Raw genomic sequence first — 26,546 nt, 5'->3', positions numbered from 1 at the left:
CAATGTCAGGGTAAGAGTGATCCTGGTGGTAGATTTCCTATAACTCTTTCACTGCCAGGCATTTCTGCAAATGTTGTTACGTCATTGGCCAGAACAAATATTTACAATATTGATGTTTACATATAAAACTGAAATTTCAGCAAAAAGAATTATAATTAACCCCCAACAAACCATCTATTTTCTAAAAGCAGACACATGCCCATTTTAAAAATTTCATTAAAGAGTTTATAGATATGTACACCTTCATGCAATTTTGATTCAAAGTGCGAAATTTTATTTAAATTATTTGCCTTGCAAAGTGAGCAGATTTATATATACCACAATTCACAACATCAACAAGAATTTACACTCCCAAAAAATGCTAAATCAAAAACCATACCATATTTGGTTGCAATCCACAAATATGTTTTAAAATATGAAACACACAAAGTAAAAAGATCTTTTTCTGTCAAAATCATTTTTTTTCATAAATCGCAGCCTACTATGTATACAATAATAAGTTTTAAATTCACTACCACCTTCATGCAACTTTGCAGCAAACTGTGATAAAATGCAAACATTACATGAACATTCAAAATGTCCTCTGTACAAGTAGTCTGAATATGTACATATTTTAAAGAAAATATACTTTCCTAAAAACAGTAAGATGTGAGGGGTTCATACATACCTAACATGTGTATATGCACTAAATGATTTTGTGTGTTTTTCGTGTTACATATGAACATCGCAACCCAGAACATGTCTAAAAAGTTATATGTAGCCAATTAAGGCAAAGAGGATTGAATGGTCATCGTTTTGCTTAATTTTGGTGAAAAAAAATTCACGCAATATAAGGCCAGATTGTTCTGAATAGGAGAGGGTTAAAAACATAAACATTAGTTGATCATTATACCTTATCAAAATTAAGTAGCATTGAAAGCCAATATTTACATTATCTGTGAGGTGCAGTAGTATCCTCCAAATTCTCCCTGTAGCCTGCCAGCTAAGAATCTGGAGGGGGGCACACAGTTTAGAGGGCTAAAACTTTAGATCTGTGACACCTAGAACACACTTATTTTTTTTTTCTTCTGAAAGAGGAGAATCTTTCATATGAATCTCATATGTTTCTAGGTGTCAGGAAACTGGAGATACTAACTGTTAAAGTGCCGCTGGGAGTGATTTTTAGATATGAAAAATCGTAATTCTCATTTTAAACTTGAATATCTTTAGTTCCCTGAATCCTAGAAACACAATTTTAGATTCATTTGAAAAAGGAACTTCTTCTTTCATATGAGTTTCTAGGTGCCACATAGCCATCCTTATAGCCCCTTGAAGGAAGGACGTATCCCATACGTCCTTGGCTATACAGATGCCTCCCTGCAAGGACATATGAGATACGTCCTAGGCAGGGATTTTTTATTTAAACTCCTTTTATTGGGATTGAGTATTGGTTAACACAATCCGTGCAGAAACAAACTCTGGAAACACTGATATTACACTTGTCCTTCAGAGTCCCACTGAGTAGGTTTAAAAGTTTACCGGATTTTAAGTGATTTAATCGAGCATTGAGTCAAGGAAGAATTGGACCAAAGGCCCCACAGCGGAATTTATCCGGGCACCACCTGCCTCTATAGACTAGGCAATTGAAGGTAGTTACTGTTTACTAGAGTATAAGCCGAGGTCCCTAATTTTGCCACAAATAACTAGGAAAACTTATTGACTCGAGTATAAGCATATGGTGGGAAATGCATTGGTTGCAGCCAACCCCCTCCTGAGGAAATGCAGCCCCTCCCTGGCAGCTTGTGGTGAGTCCTGAGGGAGGGAAGACTGTGTGAGTGTGGAGAAGAGGAAACAGACACAGGCGCACACTGGCTGTGGCTGACCCTTCTACCCCCAGGACTCGCCACACATTGCTGGCATGGAGCCAGGTAATGTAAATTGAGTTATGCTAATTATAACGGTTTTCTAAAAGTTTATCAATAAATTCTATGTACCTTAACGTGACGCCATTAAAAAACTCAGCCGGTACAATTTCGTTCTAATGTTTTTCTTATAATCCATTTTCAACTTTGCAGAGTATTGAAGAATTTCTGTCTTGCCTGGATGCAGCAGCTGATGCGTGTGGCATATTAGTTAAAAAAGGAGATAAAAAGAAAGAGAGGTACATACTATTTTGTTTTAATTTTTCATGAAACGATTAAACATCCCATGTTAGGAGTTCTTCAACAAATATGCATAATTATAATTATCATAAGCTGGTATGGAGTTTCTTTATCACTATATATATATATTCAATTATCTATTCACAGTTTAAAGCAGGGTTGAAGTGTAAGTGACCCTTATTTTTCTAGAAATGTTTTTGTTCAGCTTGTAAAACCGCTAGGCAGCCTTTTGTGCAACATGATTGTTGGACCACTTCAAAGCTAAAGCCATACCAGTGCCATTAGACTCTATCCATATGGCTTCTGGATCTTTGCTCTATTTCCTCATCCACACAGACATTTTTATGTGCTTATTTTTATTCAATTACTGAATGAATTGGGCCACCATTAATCTTATACCATACCTTCTGTGATTGGCATGAATCTTGTCAACAGCACAGAAGATGTGTAGAGGGACAGTCGCCAATAACAACACTCTTCCACAACTATAAGATGCCTGTAAATATTTCTGGCAATTTTTGTACTATCTCAGATGGGATGTCACCTCACGTTTCCTGGTAATGGGGCAGCAACTTATTGTAAGGAACCAAAAGTACACCTTCTAATAGAAGGAAGATTATAATATGTATTTTTGTTAGGGGGAACCTTTCACCAGCTTTAACCCCACTAAACTAACAGCACCCTTACGCAAGGTATGAAATATTCCTTTTAACAGCCCTTATGTCAGATATTGCTAACAACTAAATCCATTTGCAAATAAGTTGAAAAAAGTTACTTTCAGGTACAAGCTCAGATTCTGGAGGCACTTCAGACACATAGTTATTGGACTTCATATTATCTTAAACCATTTTGGCATCACACTGAAGAATAGAATCTCTTCTTCTAATTCGCATCTGTGTTTTGCAAAACTCATGTTACAGGCACTTAAAGGCATGTCTTAGACGGCCTGTATCTCCTGTTTTTATGACACTCAGAACCACAAGCCTGATGCGATGTGAAAGATGAGTTTCTAATCTTTACCTAATAGCCTGAAGTAACACTCCTCATGCAGCCATTAACCTGGACTCATCTCAAGCAAAAATTGGCTTTCATGATGATTATAAGATGGTGTGCTGAACTTAAATACAAACTAAGACATATCCTAAAAATTACCTGAAATATTTACATGTATCCTGGAATGAGTGTGGAGTGCTGAGAGATGGCTGTTTCCTGATACAGAGGGGATTTATCTAGGCTCCTGGTGTAGGAGGTGCCAGGCCAGGAATTGCACCCCCAAATGGGCGGTGAGTGGGCCAGTGCTTGATAAATTCCCTCCAGTGTCCTGAATGTGACAGGGAAGCTTCTTGTGTTGAAAGAAAGGTAAAAACATGTAAGATTTTTACATGTTTAATGACATTATTTTACACTTTTGTTATCTAAACTCTAGATTTTGCAGTAGTTTTTTCTCCCAGGGAACAAAGGACTAGGTCATGTTGAATTTCTGAACTACTCTCTCTCTCTTAGAACATCAAAGTTAGAGGGCCGTATGTGGCCCATGGCTGCACAATGTGGCAGCTTTAGCATTTTAGGAATCCTGTCACTGCAGCAGCCTTTTCACCAGATTTTTGTTTTCTTTCAGGTTGCATGTCTTTTTAAGTAAAACCATTCACTGATTCACTTGAACTTTTCTTTTGTTTTTAGGCAAGTTTTGTTCCAGCACAGGCAAGCCCTTATAGAGCAGCTGAAGTTGACAGAAGATGCAGCTCTAGTTCTACACCTGACCTCCGTCTTGTTGTTTCAGTTGACTACACATTGTATGCTTCATGCACCAGGAAGATGTGTCCCACAGATCATTTTCTTCTTAAGCACAAAGATCCCTGAGGTAGTGGAAAAAAACAAAACTCTTCATTACACTGTAGCACAGCAAATATACTTTACACCATGTGCACTAGCAAAGAGAAATGTAATATTCTACTGTTATTTTGTATCAATAAAGAGGTTGTCTCATGAAGACATGTGGGCATCACACGTGGAAACTCCTTCTATGGGCCAAAACAAAGAGCACACTTCATAAGGGTGATCATTTCATGGCAGACTGTAGCCATCCTTGTGTTACAAGGACAACCATTTATCTGTATAGACACAAGATAATACTACAATATGCTTGGTAAAGAGTGAGCTTGGACTGCATTTTAAAGAAGTTGTACCAACTTTGATTGTTACATAGTAGATGATGTGATTGATGGAGGTCTGACTACTGCAATGGTTATCAATCATGAGAATGGCATTCACAAGGCCAGGGCTTCACTCAGTAAGTAAGAGAACCTCAGCCATATGAATTGTGGGGTCCATATAATCAGTGCAGGTACAACTACTGTGAATAGGGGATAACAACCACATTTTATACAACTCCTTGAAGGGATTGTCTCTGACATGTGTTTAAAGTGATTGTCTTATCAACTTTCTAATATGTTATTTGTTTTTAAGGAATTGCTTTTTTATCATTTTTGATGTAATTCATTTATATTTATGTCAGCTTTTTTCCCCCTCTTTTACTCAGGAACAGCACAGCTTGTTGAATAACTACCAAAGCCTCGTAGTAAAACAGTTAATAGGTCAGACAAAGCAAAAGGATGACGATGATGTAGACGTGACTGGAGATCTAGCAGAAGAATCTGGAAAAGCTTCAGATAGCATTAGAAAAGAACTTCAAGAGCTGTCTGCTAAAATCAAAGATTTTGTTCTCCGACCCAGAAAGTCCTCCGCGTCAGAGGAGTAACTAGACTAATTTTGTATCCAAAAGCTATATTTCTGCTAAGCTCCAATGAACACTTAATAGAAGGTTTTGATTATTGCAATTAAAGAAATATAAAGAATAAATGCTAAAATGGGGGAAATGTAACTTGAATTCAGCAGAACCTTATTGAGAACATATCCTTTTTGTAGAGAAGATCTGAATTTATTTATTTCCATTTAAGGAAACATACCAGAAAACATATTAGAAAATAGAGCTCCTTGTCCCCAGAATTAACTTTGTATATAACTATTCATAGGATGCAGAATAAGGCCTCCTGCACATGAACATACACAATATTAGGCTGCATGTTATCGGTGGGGGTGGTCTGCTCACACACCGCGAGGACTGTCTGAGCCTCAAACTCGGGCTGGAATAGGGCCTGCTCTGTAATTTGTGGCTCATACACTCAGCTGTAGAAACCACCGCTGTGTGTATGAGTCACTGCTATCCATGCCATTAGTTATTTATGAGCGTTTAGTAATAGAGCAGCAAAAGGAGACTTGAGACCTTGAGTCCTGAGATTTTTAAATCCTGCACTTATCATGCATCTATGGATAGGGAAAACATTTTAATTTTTAGTTTAATTGCTTTTTAATTGGCTTGAGAGCCATATGTTGGTATACACTTCTCTCTTGTATATGGCATAAAACTGCATATCCTCGACCTTCGTTCTAGACACAGCTGCCTAATAGAAGTAGGTGTCTTCTCTGAGAATCACTATCCAAATATACCCATTGTTGAGTTTTTTTTCTAATTTGTACAATTGTGTTAGCAAAATAATCCAAATATCACATGTACCTTTTACCACAGATGCTTGGCTGTGCTAAGCATTATATTTCATTAGAATATCTCTAAGAGATGGGTAATTCTTGCTTTAATTTACGAAAGATTGATATAAAATATTTTTCCAAATTAAAGCCATTTAATTTTGTGTTCCCTTCAAAACATACATAATATTAGAAAAATAAATACTAGAATGTATTTTCTGTGCTTATTTTTATGATTGTTGGCCCTGACTCCTATTCAATAAATCGGACCTATGTTATCTATTGAGACTTGGAACTTTCTGTGACTTGGATTTCAGTAGTTAAATAAGTGGATGCCAATTCTAAAGTGCTAATGAATTCCCCCAGATTTAATAAGCACCACCGTGCATAGGGGAATGAAGGCTTAGAATAAAAAAAAATATGCCAAAGGATTTTTCTGCACAGTTCTTAATGTGTGATCCCCAACTCGCCTGTAGATCTGTCATGTCACATTTCTTGGACAAATGGAAATAAATCAGCAGACCGATGGAAATGAATGGGTTGTGGATTTTGATGCAGAGAATTTTTTTTTCTTTTACATTTTCTATTGACTCATATTAAAAAAAAAAAAAATACTAATTGTGGAGTCAGAGGCAGTAGTTGATAGACACCAGCTGTCAAAATACGATGACGTATCGTATTGGTTGGTTTTATTCAAGATGCAGAATCTGCAAGGGGATGTACTTTCTACATTCAGCTTTTAAACCCTACTCTTATTAGAAAAGTAGATACAATTGTATTAATTCTAGGTAAGACTCTGGGGGTGTAGGCCCCCAAAAGATTTTATTGAGTTGTATCTATCTCTCAACTAAGTGTAGGACAGTAGATTATCAACCATTCAGACTAACTGCATACATTGAGGAATTTGTTCCAAAATGTGTGCATGGGAATATCCTAAATAAGACTCATCACCATCCTTCTGTATGCCAGAAAATCACATGAGGGTTAACGTCTAAGGCAGGGGTCCCCAAACTTTTTACATAGGGGGCCGTTCATTGTCTCTCTCAGACCATTGGAGGGCCGGATAAAAAGCGGTACATGTGACCACATCTGTAATACACTGCCCCCCCCCCATTAATTATTTAATATACTGCACCACCTTGTGAACTATTTTATATATTGGCCCAATGAATTAATTAATTGGGTCAATTAATTATTAAATATGCTGCCCCCCCCCCTATTAATTACTAGACTGGCCCTTAAAATTAATTATTTCCTATGCTGCCCCTTCACCATTAGTTATTTTATGTGCCCCCCCACCCACCATTAGTTATTTTATGTGCCCCCCCACCCACCATTAGTTATTTTATATGCCCTCCACCCACCATTAGTTATTTTATATGCCCTCCACCCACCATTAGTTCTTTTATGTGCCCCCCACCCACCATTAGTTATTTTATATGCCCTCCACCCACCATTAGTTCTTTTATGTGCCCCCCACCCACCATTAGTTATTTTATATGCCCCCCCACCCACCATTAGTTATTTTATGTGCCCCCCACCCACCATTAGTTATTTTATATGCCCCCCACCCACCATTAGTTATTTTATGTGCCCCCCACCCACCATTAGTTATTTTATATGCCCCCCACCCACCATTAGTTATTTTATGTGCCCCCCACCCACCCACCATTAGTTATTTTATATGCCCCCCCTCCCACCATTAGTTATTTTATATGCCCCCCCCACCCACCATTAGTTATTTTATGTGCCCCCCACCCACCATTAGTTATTTTATATGCCCCCCCACCCACCATTAGTTATTTTATGTGCCCCCCACCCACCATTAGTTATTTTATGTGCCCCCCCACCCACCATTAGTTATTTTATGTGCCCCCCCACCCACCATTAGTTATTTTATATGCCCCCCCCACCATTAGTTATTTTATGTGCCCCCACCACCCACCATTAGTTATTTTATATGCCCCCCCCCACCATTAGTTATTTTATATGCCCCCCCCCCATTAGTTATTTTATGTGCCCCCCCCCCCCCCACCACCACCATTAGTTCTTTTATATGCTCCCACCACCCACCGACCATGAATTGTTTCATTATTAGGGCCCCCCAGCCGGCACAATGTTTTAACTGCTGTTTAAAAAAATTTAAAAATCCTATACTTACCTCTGGCTCCTGCGTCTTCTTTCTTCTTGTGCCTGCCGGACAGGAAAAGGTGCGCGGCCGCGTGATGACGTCATCACGCGGCCGCGCATGCAGGTTCAAAGAGCGATGTGCGCCGGGGTTGTCTTCCGGCCACATCGCTCCACCTGCAGTAATAGTGCTCGAGCGGCCGATTCCGACCGCATCGAGCACTATGTTGTGACTGGCAGGAGCTTCCTGTCCGGACGGACGGAGGCTCCTGCCCGACTGCCGAAGTTTGCGGTCCGATGCGACGGGGGCCGCATAGAAACGGTCCGCGGGCCGCATGTGGCCCGCGGGCCGTAGTTTGGGGACCCCTGGTCTAAGGCCTTATGCACACGAACATCCCTAACCAGATATATTGTTTTGTTTTTTGTTTTTTTTTGAGGCTAGACATCTCCTTTAAATCTGCTGGCCAATGATCGGCTAAGTCTCTAACTAAACCCTACTCACTTTTTAATGAGCACTTTGCAAAACAGTAAAGTCTCAAATATTTGAAGCAACACATTCACCAGCTTTTATTCAACTAAACTTCTACCCCTAACCCCCCAGGAAGGGTATACAATATACTTTCTACAACTCTTGTATGTTTACCCATAAAACAAAATCGCCTCCAAAGTCATATGCAAATGAGAAGATCTGAAGGGGGAGCATTAATTGTAAGATGGGATTGTTATCTTTACTATATTACCCAGCCCAAGTGTCTGAAGGGACGTTCCCCCATCAGCCTCTAAGGGTATCTGCGTGTTATTGATAATACAGTAACATAAGTTTTTAATTTGGATGGAAACAAATATGTTTCTTTTACATTGTTTATGGGTATGTGAAAATTTGCATCATGAAACAGATTCAATGCAAACTTTTGACTCCAGATAAGCTTAAACAATACATATATGAAAAGGCTTGGAGAAAAAATACTTGTAAATCCACATAAAAAATCCACTACAAATAACTCAAATCCGCATCAAAAAGCAGAACAAACAACAAACAGAATTAAAACTGTCCATAAAACTACATTTGCATATGACTTTAGAGGCAGAGCTATAACATCAAAGAGGGAATTCTATAAAGGATATATCATACCCTACCAGAAGGGGCTAGTAGTTTAATGGGGTACAAGCTTGTGACAGGTTCTCCTTGGATGAATGCACTGCAGGATGGTTAGAGAATGCAAAATGTGACATTTATCCCTACATTAGAAACATGGATGAGAATTTATCAAATTTCTTCAGAATAAAAGTGGAAATTTACTCATGGAATGCACAATACACATCAAATTTATGACATTTAAATTGCAATCAAAAAGAATTTCTGCTTTGCTTTACAAAGGCCTACAGCATATGACTGAAGTATAAATGGAACCTGTCAGCAGAAATTGACCTTATAGAACACTGCTAGTATGAAGCAGCTTATCACCATCCAAATAAGATTTGGTGGCATTTTCCAGATAATCAACTTTGGAGTGATATTAAAATTGGTTGTAAAAAAAATCATGCAGGTGCTGAGTTTAGCAAAGAGCTCTCCCCACTTCAGAACAGTAATTGACAGTAAGATTACTAAGGCCCCTTTCACACTTGCGTTTTTCCAAGCACATGTTATGCTCGTATTTTTGTTGTGCAGAACTTGTATTGCATTTTGACACATTGAGGCATATGTATTATAAGTTCAGCTTTGGTCATCTTTTTCCTTATTAATACATGTGGCATTTGATCTTTAGGGAATTTGTGACTTTTTAAAAAAAAAAAAAAGTTGCAAAAATTCTGCAAGCTAATTTGTACGCCTGGTCAGGGGCAGCCATAGATTTACGCTTAAATTTGTGACTTTGTAAAAAAGTTGCTACTTATACATTTGGATTGAGCTAATAACTCGGGGAACACTGCAGAAAATAGCTCACTTAGAAGACTGTTTTAGACGCAAAAAAGGTCGCAAATTAGCACCAGCGCCATGAAAAGCCTCAAAAATTAACGAAAAGGCAAGCCAAAAGTTTGATACATGTGCCCCATTCTACCCACTGAGGGGAATTTATCATTGGGATTTTGTTTATGCTTGGCGTTGTTTTGGCGTAATTATCAAATCCACAACCTCCGCTCACCTGGCCCTTTCACATCCGGAGTGTGCACAGATCTCTGCCCTGAAGCAGGTGCCAAAAATAGCAAAAAGAAAATGTACTTCAGCACTCCATCGGACGATAAAATAGCAGTCCTCTTTATTGTTCCATATAAAAGTCCATAGTGCACAGGAAATACAGCCCTTACACCCACTTGTTTCGATAACACATAGGAGCAGATTTACTTACCCAGTCCGTTCGCGATCCAGCGGCGCGTTCTCTGCGGTGGATTCGGGTCCGGCCGGGATTCATCAAGGTAGTTCCTCCGCCGTCCACCAGGTGGCGCTGCTGCGCCGAAAAGCATCTGAACGCACTCAAGTTCACCGGGCCGGACCAAGTGAAGGTAAGCGCGTCCCAAGCGACACTTTTATTGTTTTAAATGCGGCGGTTTTTCCAAATCCGTCTGGTGTCACCGATGCGACACAATCCGATCGCGTGCGCCAAAATCCAGGGGCAATACAGGGGAAATTGGCGCAAATTGGAAATATTCGTGTAACACGTCAGGAAACCGCGAATCGGGCCCTTAGTAAATGACCCCCATAATCTTGATCATGGTATGAAGGCCGGAGGATAGAAAACCCGTATAAATACCCGGAAACTCCTCCCCTCTCTCAGCATACTCTACTTTTGCAAGTCACACACATGAAAAACGCACCATACCAGTCTATGAAGATGCATCAAAAACGCATTGAAAACACCAAACAAACGCATGTGTAAAACTGAGAGACTAATATAAATGACTGAAAACTGATTGAACTCTGATGAAAAATGTCAGATTTTCAATGACCAGACCCTGACCCTGACCAGCTCTCCAAAAGTCGAGTACATGATACCAAAGTCAGCTGAGGGGGTGTTCTGAGGTGGGAGAGCCTGACTTCGAAGCTATACTCCACGCCTCTATAACTTCATACTACCAATTTACCAGTGTATTGGATCAACTTCTTCTGACAGGTTCCCCTTTATGATCCTACCCAAGTATTCTGTATTGTTCCTGCATGTGGAAGCACTTCTAGATATTTGCTGCTATTGTAAAAAGCTGTAGATTTTCTGCATGCAATGTTGCTCTCCCATGGGAACATTCACAACATCTTCCTCTCTCTGTCTCGTATTACAATCAAAACTGAGAGCTATGTAAAGAATTCTTCTATGCTTCTGTATGTTTCCCAGAAATGCAGCCATTGCTCTACTCCTCTCTTTTTTATTTAAAACTAAATGTATTTTAGTGCTTTTCTGTATCCATTACACATCAGTACTGTTTGTATGTGATAAATTAATTTTTAAAAAAAATTGAATATTCATTTAGTTACAGCAAAGAATCACTAGATGTAAAGAGTAGGTGTGAAAGTTACATAACGGTTTAGTGATTAACCATTTCAAGTCCTCAATCTATCAGATGGACTGCTGAACTGCAACAGTTAGCTAGTTAGCAGACATTCATGTTACGGATTATAATGGCGCTGTATTGTACATTTTTTTATAGATGCTCTATGCAGAGTTTTACAAATACAATATGGATATTTTCCAGAAACATAAAAATGTTGTCTTCCATATCAAATTGATAACACACTAAGTGCCAATTTAGGGTGGATTCATTTAAACCAGTGCAAATAAGCAATTATAACATATATACATTGAGAAAAGGGGATCACCTTCTTTTCCACGAGAAGGCATGATCAACCCAGACGTGTCTGAGTGCCGAAACTGTCCATATTTAGGCAGTTACATCACCTACAGTATGTGCTCAGCGGAGGCTGGGGATAGATGACATCCAGTTGCATCCATCCTCCATAGCCTCAGCCGATGAGTGTATATGTCGCTCTCCAGGAGGAAGAAAACACAGCCTGCATGTGAAGAAGATGTGATCAAAATAGATATGAAAATGATAATATTTTCATGATCTTTGGAAAAGATTTCATACTGATTATTTTTCCTGTGACTTTTGTGTCCTTCCTTGGCCTTCCAAATTCTCAAATGTTTGTGAACTAATTGCTTGTCTATTTGCTTGATCTTTATTTATCTTGAAAGCATTCATGGGAAATGAGGAGTCTCCTATTAATCCTTGAAGATGATATATTGTATGACTGGACCTCTGGGGATTGGCTATTTCATAGGGCAGTTGCTCGCTATAACTTCTGCCTAGTTGTTTAAAGGCCATATTGTGACATGGTAACAAGAATAACACTCTGTTCCTGCATTGCGCTTTATGCACGGGAACAGGTGTTGAAGAGAGGTCACAGTTTCACAGCTATGGATAGTGATCTCAGTCTGTTAAATGCAAGTGAGTGTACTCTAATAAATAAGTATGAGCTATTCAGTTTCATTGCACTTGTTTATGCATCTACTAATACATGTCACCTACTATTACAGTTACAGTGTTAAACGTTCAGCTGGAATTATAAACCTAAGAATATCAGAGGAGTTAAACTATAAGAGATTGATTGTCATAGGCACAGTTATCTGAAAAGTAACATTTTAAAGGGCAGCGGTTTTCAACATACAAAGTGGCAGAAAGTCTTATTTATAGACCCTGGAGATCTGTGTAACCATATTTGTCACACAGGACTGTAAACAATGCATTTATATTCCAGGATTTTAGCTGGACTGTGTGAGATGTCTTTACTAAAATGCAATATCTAACCAGAAGCTTTATACTGCTCTTATGCAGCAATCTGGGGAAGAGGTTTCACACAGTAGTGGACCAAGTCCATTTATCTTCCTGGAATATAAATTCATTTTTTCATAATCCTGCTGCTATAACACACAGAAGTATTATCACACTGCTTTACGAGACTACTACCATATACTGTCTGCACCTTTGTATGGAAAACACTGCTGGTAGCCTCCCTTTAAGGAATTACTTGTAACACAGAATAGATATGGTTGATGGTTCATTTCCAGGCTTTGCTCTGCGGAGATGCAATGTGCCTCCTAGAATTGAAATGCTGCTTCTAGTGCTGTATCAATATCCCCAAACGTAATGTAATGCGTCTTCATGTAAACTGGGGTGGAAGTCTCAGCATGTAGGGGCGACAAGACCTATTCCAACTGTGACTTTTAGGCCTTTCAAGGAATGTCATCTGGTCTGGAAGAAAAGCAGTCTAGTGCGAAACAATGAAAAGATTGCTGCCTACAAGCTTAAGTCTATGCCTCTCCCCCATGTCTGTCTTTCTGCTTTTAAACAAGCGGTAATAAAAGCATTTGTTTTTTTGGTGAGGGCCAATGCTTTCATCTTCTTCTATTATTGATCATACTTACATGTTGAGAACCACCTGAAATTGCATATGAATTATAGAAATAAATTGCATAAGAATTTTGACATATGACTTCAGCGGATAGAAGGATAGTGACACTGCTTCTTCTCTGTTTTAGTCGTGTCATTTGGTCTTCACCATGAAAGTTGCAAAAACAAAGCTTAAAAGGAAATGGCGCAATTGAATTTCCTTGTTGATTCAACACATTTAGAATTTCTTACCAGCTTTCTAGTAAATTGTACAGCATATTCAATAATGTCACTAGATAAAAATTTGTCCCACAGAAAACGAGATCTCATATAATTCTGTAAATAAAAAAAGCAAAAAAGTGCAAAGTAAAGAATGGAAGTTCAAAAAGAAAAAGGGCTACGCCAGGAAGGTGGGTACATAGTTTAAATTATATTTTAAAGGATGGATCTGCTTTATCATTTATGTACACTAAATGCCCCTTTGCTGAGGGCCAGTTGGACACTGCAATCTCAAAAACTCTACACCCAGGAACTGTTTTACCTTTTGGTTCTGTATGAACAATTTGTGAATAAACCCATTGTGAGCTCCTGAGATACATTCAGAGTTCTTGTATTGCCATGCTGTGAACACTAATGCCCAATGATATGACACCCTTAAGCAAACTTCACACTTCAATGTTTTGCTCAGAATTTTGCAGTAAGGCAAAATTAGAAATGGATCCTAAAAGATATGTAAAAGATTTGCAATTGTAATTGTGCACCAAAAGTTGCACCAAAAAAAAGTTTAAGGAAACTAGAAGCGCAGGAAAAGTGTTGGGATTGCAAAATTGCGCCCAAATTGTGCTTCCAAAAAAACAAAGGTGCGCATGTCAGAAAAGGACAAATATTGTGGTGCTGATACTTAAATAAGGCACAACAGTAAAAAAAAAAACAGACCAAAAAATTCAATGATAAATGCCCCCTTTTGGTTCCTAGTACACATGTATAGTTTCCCATACTTAGAAATTCTTAATAATACATTAGTAAACAACAAGAAAATGATATCAAACTTCCACTAATACATTTAGTTGAATGTAGAAGTGGGCAATAACACCAAGGTGACCTTTACTGCTTGTGTACAGTTATGTAACATTATGTTCTTCGCCAGTGGCAACAGTCACACTTTAACAAGGAGGCAAGTGGAGAAAACTGATATGAAAAAGGATTTAGGTATATGAGGAGAGAGTAAGCTAAATAACAGGACTCAGTGTCAGGTGTCTTATTCTGTTACTCTCACATATGTGCTGCATATAACTGATAGTAGATATACATGATGGAAATAGATCTTTTACTAAATACATGTGATACCTGAAGAAGCATGGTGGGGGTAAATATTAGTGTAGCAAAAAAAACCCACTAGCTCACCAATCATCCACTGAGGAACTCCAGAACGTGCATGGAAAGTTCAAGGAAGGAGCATTCACTGGAACAAAAGGGAAAATTCAGTACTTCTCTCTTTGAGGTTCCACTTTATTGCATTTACAGCAATGGACATGTTTCAGCTGAGGACCTTTGTCTTACAAGACTGTGAAAATAACAACCTATGAAAGCAGAGTCATACACAGGCTTTGTTTGGAGACACATATGTTACACAGGACCTGTAGACTTAAAAAAAACTTCTATGTCTAGAAAAGTCTCCAAAACAACCCAGTGTGTCGGCTGTAGACTCACTGGCAAAATTGACATCTATTGTCATGAATCTCATGTTATAAATCTCTTAACTAAATATGCTTAAAGGAAATTAACCACTTATAAAAAACAAATAAAAGGCTAGAAATACTTACCTTGGCGCTGTTTGCCACTAGTCTTATTGCAGAATTGCCTAGAAAAAACATTTAATTAGCAGCACGAAGCATGGGGACAAGATGTCCGGCGCTCCAGGCTGCTAATTAGGTACGCCCCGCTCCTCCCTCTCCCATGCCTCTTGTGTGATGTCACCTCCCTCTCCTAGCATGGGAGAGGGAGGTGCGGGGTGTGCATAATTAGCAGCCTGGAGCACCGGACATCTTGTCTACATGGAGAGCGACAGACAGTGCTGGGATCAAGATGAAAAGGAGCGAAGGTGAGTATTTCTAGCCCTTTTTTTTTTGTGGTTGATTTCCTTTACGAGAGCTCAGGTGAGATGGTAGCCCACAAAATCATGTACAGAAATTAATATTTACCTAATGTACTATCTTCTCTCTTATTGCCATTTTGTGAAAAACAACCCTTAAAGGAATCTACCATCAAAATGTATCATAATAAACCAGGGGCACTTATTCCTATATCCAGGAACTGTGGTCATCTTCTTGTAATTGTTATACATGACCTCTTTCCTTTTCTAATCAACTTTTTAAATTATGCTAATGAGCTTGCTGGACTATGGGCATGTTACAGAAGTCCTCTGTGCTCTGGCTTCACAAGCTGTCATTACACTGTGGAGCAGCACATCTCAGTCTCGTTCTCCCCCTGCATTCTTTGTAATCTCAGCAGCAGTGAGCACACAGTGGGAGGGGGAAGTGCTCCTTTAGAATGTAGCAGCCTGTGAATCTGCAGCACAGAGGGGCTCTGATATCATGCCCATAGCCTTTCTGGCTATGGTGAAAAATGGCAATAGATGGAATATGGCACAGATTTTCTTGTTTGCTTCTATTGTACCTGGTAAAAAGCATAACACTGTAAAAATTGTTTTTTTTTTCATTTTCTGATAATAGATTTGGTACATTTTAATTTCTGAATGAGTTTTGGATGTTTTTATGTACAGTCTTTAGCTCCTGTGTCTCCATGGTTTCAGACTACAAACAAAGTCGAACTATGAAGTCTGACCCTGCTTTCATAGGTTGTTGTTTTACTGTTTATCCATCTGCTTTTCCACATAATGTAAGTTAGTAAGAAACAAAAGGTCAGATGATTGTAGCATCAGACCACACAGGGTTTTCTTTCCTGAATATATTATATTATTACCCCAAATTTTACAGTTTTCCCTTTATTTTCTTTTGCTTTCAGTAAAAGACACTATATTTTATCTGTTGATTTCCTGTAAATTAGTGTTGTAGTACAGTAACATCAGCTCTTGTGAAATCTATACATCCTCTTCACAACTGAGCGCTATGAGATGCGCATTCCATTCATTTCTCCAGCCACTGAAATTCCAAAAGCTAGCCCCTTTGGGTTCTGGCCATGGTCAAAAGGAAGCCAGCTGAACTTCACATTATTCATTAAATCTATGCTCCTCTCTTTAATTTGCAAGTTTAGGACCTGAACACAAACATCCGTTACTGCTATTTGAGAGACAGGCATTAGGATAAATGTGAAGAATAACAAAGTTGCTCTGCCTGCGAGCCAAAATCTGACAAGCGTTGAATTACTGAAACATTGCTCACTGACTCCAGTATGTAACTGGGAACCGTCCCTAGAAGTCACTAGCAGCTCAGCTGAGAAGGAGAGAGGAAGCTGTAAGTATATATCTTCAGTAGGATTCTTGTAATACTGTAATCTTTGAGTATGTGGCCACTACTTTACATTGTACTGATATATTTTGTGGCTTTGTAACAACTAAGTTATTGTTCGGAATCAGATGTAAAATGTGGACATGTCATTACATGAAATGGTCATCAGTTTCTGATGAATGATCTAAACATTAGGGATATAATTCTGGAATTTGTGTTTTCTTTGTGATATAAGGTAATTACATGATCCTTTATCCTCTCATTTTACTCCACTTTACAACATTACATATATTCCTTTTACTCTGAATGTTGACATTTGGTTTTATGAAAAAAAACCTGCCTCTTTTATGTTTCTGTTTCCATAAATCTGCCAGGGATACTTGATCTGGATCAACTAACATATAAAGATTATGGATTGTTTTACTAACATTTATTTTTCAACAGTGATGTAAACATTACTCATATAGCTTTACGGAAGCTCCTAAAGGTAATGGATTTAGGATGAAACTGAATACCCCCAAATCAATGTAGAATATACCACTGTATATAATTTTATTTTCTGTAAAATGCTATCATTAGCCATGTTACTGCTTTTTTTGTTCTTAAATTAGATTAAATGATCAGTATATACTTAATAAACGGTACTATTACCTATATAAAGTAGATAACGAGGCACATATCCCTGCAGGGTGTGGAAAGACTTTGGGGCAGATTTACTTACCTGGTCCATTCGCGATCCAGCGGCGCGTTCTCTGCGCTGGATTCGGGTCCGACCGGGATTTATTAAGGCAGCTCCTCCGACGTCCACCAGGTGGCGCTGCTGCGCTGAAGTTCCCTGGAACGCACCGGAATACACCGAGCCGGGCTGAGTGAAGGTAAGTGCAAGCTCCATGACACATTTTTTGTTTTGAATGCGGCGGTTTTTCCGAATCTGTCGGGTTTTTGTTCGGCCACGCCCCCGTTTTCCGTTGCGTGCATGCCAGCGCCGATGCGCCACAATCCGATCGCGTGCGACAAAATCCCGGCGCAATTCAGAGGAAATTGGCGCAAATCGGAAATATTCGGGTAACACGTCGGGAAAACACGAATTGGGCCCCTTAGTAAATGACCCCCATTGTCTATATATACAGTAGTAATCTTTACTTTGATAGCATTCACTTTAGATATAAGGCTAGTGCTTTATCCAGGTAAAGGAAAAGCGACTGCTTCTGCAGTCATAGACATCTAAAATGTACTAAAAAGAGATTTATTCATTGCAATTAGTAGATTGTAGCCTCACTAGAACATTTTTAGGCTCCCTTGAAGTAACAATGCTTTAGTATGCTCAGTACATTGATCCAACATATGTACATATACACACATGAATAGCCCTAGATGTCATATACTGAAGAAGTATCTCATTCAGTCATTGCTCATACTGAAGGTACCAATGTAGTTACATTTAAAGTGCATTAATACTCCATTATGTATATGCACAGGTTTTTTCCAAGCAGATTGTGCTTGTTGATAAAGACATATATAAAGAGGCTTCAATGTAATAACATGTCTAGAACAGTTTATTCTTTGAAATTGCCTTGCACTGAGATCACATTCCACCGTGTATTCATGGTTTAACGCTTGGCTGTAATAGCAGAGTGATGATCTGTGTCACTTGAAGTTACTTATGATGCGTCACGCTTTATATCTAAGGCAATAGATTATCCAATATGAAGGCTGTGAAAGGAACATATCAGGAAGAGATGCATTTACATCTACGCGCTTTACTATACTATGCCATCCGAGCTGCAGATATGTACACCATGCAGACTAATGCTAGACTTCATTTGTAGAGAAATAGATTTTTGATCAGAATTCAGAGCATCATCCCCTGATTTACTTACTAGTTTATAGATGGCTTGGAATGTGCTCTTAGTATTCACCTTTGTCTCAATGTCTCTTACTTTCACTTTCAGCTAGATGAGGAAAGACCTGTATATCAAGAATTAATGAGATCTTCTGTTACAAAATAGTGCTCATATAATTCTATAGTAAGGCAGAGAGCAGAAAGGGATAATCCTCTCTGCTCGCAACTATATCAACAAACACAGGGAGTATACATCTAAGTCTACATTCACACGAACGTATGGGGGACATACACGGCAATAGACGCACATACCGTACCGCGTCCTATCTTCCCCCGGAATACGGCGCTGTGCGTCATACATTGCTATGACGAGGGGCAGGGGTGAGCGCTGCTCCTCCTCTCCCTGGCACCAATGTATAGTGTGCCATAGTATGGCGGGCATACATCCTGTGAACACGGATTTCCATCGCAAGAAAAATGTGTGTTTTCTTATGGACTATGCAGAATTTCTCATTAAAAATGTTTACAACACCACTGCAAACACAAACGATACTAAAAATTAACTTAAATGATGGTTACGCTTTAAGGGTCTTTGACTCATCTTCTATTTGTAATATTGATTTCTTTTCAGGAGCCTTTGAGCCTCCCATGTATCAAACCACGGGTACAGCTGCTACCACTGCATGGATTATAGCTCCTCTGGTACTAGTGCCATCTGGGGGTGGTCAATTTTTTAAATATATATAATATATATGTAATTCATCCAACATTAAAGTTCAAACTACCTAATGTTGTAAGTACTTACTCCTGACCTATTGGGTGACTTCTAAAGGCAATTGGCCCACATTATTAAAGTGTTTGCATCAGTTTTACTGAAAAGAACATGCAAACTGCTTGCACAAGTGTGATTTGTGGGCTAAACTTCTTAATAGGGAACCTGTTCATTTTTACCTGAAGATAGGATCCAGTAGCTTATGGCATGTTCATTTCAAAAATGCCTTTGTCAACAATATGAAACAATACAGTACTTTTTAATTGATTAGTTTAATCAGGTGGGGCAGTTAAAATGGCAGGATTCATCTTCTCAATCCCTTCCTAGGGATAAATTGATAACATAATTGATTAACAAAACAAAATTGAAGTTCTAGAGTTACATTTTGATCAAATTGCATAAGCTCACTAACCATTTCATGGTGACCTCATTTAAGTAGGTCCCCACGCATAAGGGTGCAGTATCATGTGGCATCTACCACGATGGTGGACTTCAAGTGATGATACACTCATTAGTGTAGAGACCCACTAGACCAAAGTCACCATGACGTGGTAAGTGTGTTGATCAAACCTCAAGTTTGTTTTGTTAATGCAGCCTAGCGGCTATAGATCAGTGTATAATATGTGGAAGTGCAGTGGAGATCTTTCTCTCTCCAAATGTTTTTATCATTGATAACAGGATAATAGAGTTAATATGATCCAGGGATATTTGATAACTTCCTCTGTGGGTTCAGTAGGAACTTTCCTCCTCCCTCTGTGAAGCAGAATTAGCCATAACTGTCCAGAGATCCATGTGTCACTATCCTCTGTGTAAAGAAGTCAGGTTGGAGAAAGGCTGAATACAGTGCACTTGTGTCCTTTTACAACCTATGGAGAAAAACATCCCTGCAGATTGTGTGTTTATTCTACAACATAGAGATTGTTATTTTTCTTTCTATCGGAAAATCTTGTTAGAAGTTCTGTGTGCATATTTTTTATGGATTTTCCAAAAATAGACTTTAGAAAACAGGACGGGGTAGGAGGGGGAGAGAAAAGGGGAAGGGGATAAACTATAGTATTCCTCTGAGGTTTGTGGTTTATTTAGATATCCATTCCCTGTTTGTTTTTCAAATATTTTTCATACAATAATGTTTTGCTCTGAAGCTACAGAGCCTTGGCCAGTCTACTCCACTTGCAGATGCCACTGATCTAGTTTCACTGACTTGTTTCACTAATTAAGTCCTATGGCTTTCAATATAATGATACACATATCTATATCTCTGGCCCATATATCATCTCTCTTCTAGCCAGAATTCCAGAGTGCCTATCAGCCATATCTTCCTTCTTCACTTCCCATTTGTTCAAGTTAAGAAGGACAAAACAGAACTCATAGGGGCATATTTACTAAGGGACGTTCACCAGTTTTCTGTTGGATTTTGCACTTTCTTTTAGGTGCAAACTGCTTGCACAGGTATTGAAGAAGTTCCTGCACCACACAAATTTCTGCACTAAAATGGGCATTATGGTGTGCCACATTGCTCATGCAAAGCCCGACAGAAATGTGTGTTATGCTCTATGTTAAAGGTGTACCAAAAAAAGTGCTGCACTCTGTCAGGACAGTGCAGAGGGTGCCAGATTCATGCAGATTGTGCGCCAGAAATTCTGAATCTGAAACACTAGTGCAGTGTTTTTAGTAACTGTGGGCCATAATCTTTCTTCCATCTAACACATCCTTCCCACTAGACCCAACCGCCTCAATTGATGGCTCCACACTCTCCCTGCTTCTTTAGAGAAAATCTACCACCACCAATCTTCTTTCTAGTTCCAGTGGTACATTCTCCCACCTGCACCATCTCCAAACCCTTTTTATCTAATCCTATATTGTAGCCCCTGTAAAAAGAAACATTTTAGTAGCCCCTGCGAACTCCAATGGCAAAGTCTACTCCATGCCCCTGTAGCACTGTGGTTTCTGGTGTGACTCGGTGCAGAGCATACTCAGTGCTCTCATTGCTTTTGGAGACACTCCAGAAGCCACAGCAGTACATTCGAGTTCACAGAGTAAATGAAGAGTGGGTAGGCGGATCTACAGAGGCTACTGGGAGGGTGGAGTAGCCTTCGCCACCCAAACTCGCAACGCTACTCCATGCCCCCAGTAGCTACTGCATATCATTTGCATATAGATAAAATAAAGTTTATTTTTAGAAGGGCTACATTAAAGGATTAAATAAAAAGGGTGGTGCAAGGAGGGGGAATCTACCACGGGAACTACTTCCGAAATAGATTCCTGATTTCCTCCATTGCTCTACATCTCACAGGCCACCAGTGTTTTGCCTGTGAGATAGTAGATGTGGCGCAAGCAATATGTGATGACATCACATGTCACCTGCACAGTAGCTCCAGACGGAAGAAGGTGATAAGAGAATAGAGAGGAATAAGGCAAGTATTTAGTTTTTTCACTTAAACTATGGGTTCATTGTTACTATTGAGGAGGGGGTGATAATAAAAAAGGGGTGCCTGTGACTATTGGTTACTGTGGGGACAGTGTGACTATGGGCTACTGCGAAAAACAATTTAGACTTGGGGGGCACTTTGACTATTGACTATTGTTATTGGCACTGCTATTGGCATAGCTATTGTGTGGGCATTGTAACTATAATAGCTAGTGTTTCTGTGATTAAACAGGCTATTATGGGGCCCATGTGACTATATTGGGACTGTGGAGATCCTGTGACTACATTGACTAATGTATGGCTCTTTGACTATATTGGCTACTATACATTCATTGTTACTATATTGGCTACTGCAGGGGCACTGGTGACATATTGGCTACTGCTGGGCCACTCTTATTTATTGGATGGTATTTTATTATGAGTTAAAAAATTTTCTGCATTTCCTATCTACTGTGACTCTCTGTTCTCCTATGAGGGTGGCGAACATGGAGACAACCTTGTACTACTTACAATTTATTATCCAGCATCAGACATTGTGATAAATCTGGTGCAGTATAAGGCTGTCTGACTTACTCTGCTTGTTTCTAGTACTGCATCTATATAGTAATCTTGGTTCTGGTTCTGTATCTATTTAGTTAGCTTGGTACTGCTGCTGTTTCCATGTGGTAGGCTTGGTTCTGGTAATCTGTCTATTAAATAACCTTGGCTCTTGCAACATATCTATGCAGCAAGCTTGGTTTTGGTAACATATTTCTGTATGTATCCATAGTTATCTGCATTTCTTAGTTATGATATTGCAGCTATATGGTAAGCTTGGTTTTGTTGCTGTTTCAATGTTGGAATGTTGGTTCTGGTAATGTATCTATGTAATAGCTTCATTCTGTTGCTGTATCTATGTAGCAAGATTGATTTTGGCACTGTTCACATGTAATACATTTAGCATTGTTATAGTTTCTGTGCAACAAGTTTCATTATATCACTGCTTTTATTGTCTATTTTGTGGAGGCCACAGAGGTGGTGATAATCTTAATCTTATACTGCTACACCAAATCGCAAACAAAGTGTGAGGGGGCAGTTTTCAAAACTTTGCACTGGGTCTACCCATGTGTTAAAATGGGCAACCAAACCAAAAAAAGGAAAAGTATTACCATAGATGCTACAATGAAATCAAATATCCAAAACATGTGGAATGTGTGCAAGACAGCTAAACCAAAAAGATCACCAAAAATAGTCATGTAGAATAAAAAATCACTTTTTTATTATAAACAATCACAAAAGTACATTTGTATTAGACACCAATGCACATGAGAAGTTTGCCTGGCACAATAAAGTGTGGGCACAAGTGTGGATTAGAGTAAAAAAGAATGAAATACCGTATATACTCGAGTATAAGCCGACCCGAGTATAAGCCAAGACCCCTAATTTTACCACCAAAAACTGGGAAACACTATTGACTTGAGTATAAGCCGAGGGTGGGAAATGCATTGGTCACAGACCCCCCCCCCCCAGTATATAGCCAACCAGCCCCCTATAGTATACAGCCAGCCCAGCCTGCCCCCAGTAGTATACAGCCTGCCCCCAGTAGTATACAGCCTTCCCCCAGTGGTATACAGCCTTCCCCCGGTGGTATACAGCTTGCCCCCAGCATTAAAAAAAATAAACTTCTATACTCACCCTCCGGTGGCCCCCGATGTCCGGGCTGCTTTTCTTCAGGCTTCCGCGCCGCTTGTCTTCAGGCTTCCACGTCTGTCTTCTTTCTTCTGCTGGGCGCCGCCATTGCTCTCTCCCGGCCGGCGCCTAGTATGACGCGCCGCTGCTGACGTCATACTAGGCGCCTCCCGGGGGAAAGACATGGCGCCGCCCAGCAGAAGAAAGAAGACGGGCGCGGAAGCCTGAAGACAATCGGCGCGGTCATCGGGGGAGCAGCGCTGCACATCGGGGCCACCAGAGGGTGAGTATATAAGTTTATTATTTTCTAAGTATTTTTTACTCTTTATAGCTGGATATTGACTCGTGTATAAGCTGAGGGGACGTTTTTCAGCACATTTTTTGTGCTGAAAAACTCGGCTTATACACGAGCATATACGGTAAGTGTGTTATACTAAATCATCCTGCAGGCAATGTAGCTTATGTCACATCATGATGTTAGTATTAAAATTGCCAAAAAGTACATATGACCTTACCCATGGGAAGGTGCCTGTGTGGGGTCGGTGTGTGGCTCCTTCCCATGGGTAAGGTCATTAAATAAAGAAGATGTTTTACTGAACGCTGTGCTCGTTTGGATTTGAGCTGGATCGTGTTGGTGCAATTGTGAATGTCTCTCATCTGGAGTGAGGATCCGTGCTCTCCCCACACAGCGTTCTCATGTGGTAGGGGTTGAACACCATGAATTTGACATTAACACCAAAAGACTTGTCCTACAAATAGTTACTCTTTCCATTCGCTGTGGTGTGGCATCCTTGTTGCCAGACTGCGCGCAATAGGAACAACAAGACGTTGCATCAATTAAAGAACAGGAAGCAGACAGCTCTATCCACAGTGTTTCAGGCAGGACAGCAGAACCGCAGGAGGAATTCTCATAGAAGTAAATGTGACCTATTTATGCACTTCTGCCGTCCAATTGATACACTATGGATGAAGCTGTCTGCTGGGATGGTGAAATCTGTGCCAATCGTACTGTCATGGTGATATTGGTGCCATGTGTCGCACAGCCCCTTTCATCTACTATAACCAATCCATAGTTAATATTCACAGAAAATCACTTTATAATCAGCTGTTGCATAGTAATGGACACAGGTCACCTGCTGCCCTTACAAAATGTATTAGTGTGCTAATGTGGCATGAGAGCACTGTGTACCATTCATATGTACCACATGGAGTGCTGCCATCATATTCTTATTATTATCTACATGTGGCAACATACTGTCAAATCCTTGGCATCACTTATGATGAACTGATCTTGAATAAATGAGGATGTCACTTTTTAGCTGCAATGTACTGCAAAAATAATATTTACTATATTGTGCAGCAAAAAGTTTCTAAACTGCAATACAGATTAATTTAGTAATATAATACTACGATTACTACTAGTACTACTAACACAACTAATAATATTGTAGTAAACTAAATGACAAACTATGCAACCACATAGAAAGCTCTGATTACTGCAAACTTCAATCTGCAGTGCCTCAAAGTAAGACAATAATGGGGCAGATTTACTTACCCAGTCGCGATCCAGCGGGGCGTTCTCCGACGCTGATTTGGGTTCTGCCGGGATTCACTAAGTTCGTGCACCCGGTGTCCACTAGGTGTCGCTGCTGCGCTGAAGTCCGCCGGAATTCACCACCTCACGTTTGTGAGTACTCTTTTTGCGACACAAATTTTTTAAGAAATTCAGCGGGTTTCTCCGAATCCGTCAGGTTTTGTGACGGCCACGCCCCCCCGATTTCTGTCGCTTGAAAGCCGGTGCCGATGCGCCAGAATCCGATCGCGTGCGCCAAAATCCAGGGGCAATTCGGCGCAAATCGGAAAAATTCGGGAAACCCGGTAGAAAAACGCGACCCTTAGTAAATGTACCTCAATGAGGAGTTAGGTCAGACAGTCTTAAACTGCATCACAATTGGCAAAGTCAGGGCCGGATTAAGGGTGGTGGAGGCCTGAGGGCAGAAAAGGTGGTGGGGGCTCCCAATAATTCCCTTTTTAATGCTTTCACTGCAAGGCATTTCTGCAAATTTTGTCGCATTATCGGGCAAAGCAATTTATACAGTTTTGACATGTACAAATTACAGTATGAAAGTACAGCATAAAGAATTATAATATCAGGCGGTCCCTGGGTTACATACAAGATAGGTTCTGTAGGTTTGTTCTTAAGTTGAATTTGTATGTAAGTCGGAACTGTATATTTTATAATTGTAGCTCCAGACAAAATCTTTTTGGTCTCTGTGACAAATGGATTTTAAAAATGTTGGATTGTCATAAGAACCAGGATTAATAATAAAGCTTAATTGCAGACACCTGTGATAACTGTTATAGCTGTTTATTGTAGCATAGTCCTTTATACAATTTTTATTCAAATTGTACAATTTTATTTATAAAATTATATTTATCATAAATATTTAGTTTGAAAGCACAAAATGTGCCACAAAAAGAAAATAATTAGCTGTACACCTCACATTCACATCTTGCCATATAAAGCGATCAAACATTAAAAAGTAATGGCACCCCCTAAAACATTTATATTTTTTGAAAGCAGACAACTTGCTTATTGCAGTTGACAGCCTGTCCCAAAGTGAGCAGATTTATATATACCATAATTCACAACATCAACAAGAATTTACACAAAAACACTAAAATAAAAGCCATGCAATATTTGGTTGCACTCCACAAATGTGTTTAAAAATAAATACCACACAAAGTAAAAAGCCCCTGTCCGGTCAAAATATTTTTTTTTTCATAAATCACAACTGATCAACAAACATTTTAATTAATACACACAATCAGGGGTGGGATCTGCCCAGTTGTTTCTGGCTCACATGAGCCAGATGTTAAAATTCTAGCTGGCTCTGCGAGCAGGGAAGAAGCCAGGCTGCAATTGGTTTCCAAATCCTGGGGGTCAGAAAGTACAGTAGTCTGTGTTCCCAGCTCTGTGATTCCCATATAGCAGGTTTTCCTCTCGCTGTGCAATCAATGTGGTCTTATCGCATGCACATCTTACCTGCTACACAGGTCATAGGCTTCAAAAGGCCTTTGACCTCTGATGCATGACCTGGTGTAGGCGCAGGCAATGATATCATCACTGCACCACTCAGGAGAGGCACCAGATAGGTGAGTATTCAAATGTATTATCGGT

At 39.6% G+C, this 26,546-nt stretch overlaps 2 protein-coding genes across 3 annotated transcripts in view; both read left to right on the top strand.

The window, feature by feature from the left end:
* Window positions 1-5,970, top strand: part of UFL1 (UFM1 specific ligase 1) — a 35,344-nt gene extending 29,374 nt beyond the window's left edge. The window contains exons 17-19 of the mRNA XM_072141930.1: window positions 2,055-2,140; window positions 3,822-4,002; window positions 4,681-5,970. Of these exons, the coding sequence (XP_071998031.1) occupies window positions 2,055-2,140; window positions 3,822-4,002; window positions 4,681-4,899 (486 nt within the window). The 3' untranslated portion in view covers window positions 4,900-5,970. The remainder of the gene's footprint in view (window positions 1-2,054; window positions 2,141-3,821; window positions 4,003-4,680) is intronic.
* A 10,481-nt stretch (window positions 5,971-16,451) lies between these two features.
* FHL5 (four and a half LIM domains 5) overlaps window positions 16,452-26,546 on the top strand; it is a 35,444-nt gene continuing 25,349 nt past the window's right edge. Inside the window, exon 1 of one of the 2 annotated variants that reach the window (XM_072141926.1) lies at window positions 16,452-16,660. The gene's annotated coding sequence lies outside the window, so the exon portion shown is untranslated. Of the gene's footprint in view, window positions 16,661-17,397; window positions 17,530-26,546 lie in introns of those variants that run through there. The other variant, XM_072141927.1, reaches the window with a different exon arrangement.

Source organism: Engystomops pustulosus, chromosome 3 (genome assembly GCF_040894005.1).
Source record: "Engystomops pustulosus chromosome 3, aEngPut4.maternal, whole genome shotgun sequence".
Classification (NCBI taxonomy): Eukaryota; Metazoa; Chordata; class Amphibia; order Anura; family Leptodactylidae; genus Engystomops; species Engystomops pustulosus.
This window is presented reverse-complemented; position numbering and strand designations above follow the sequence as displayed.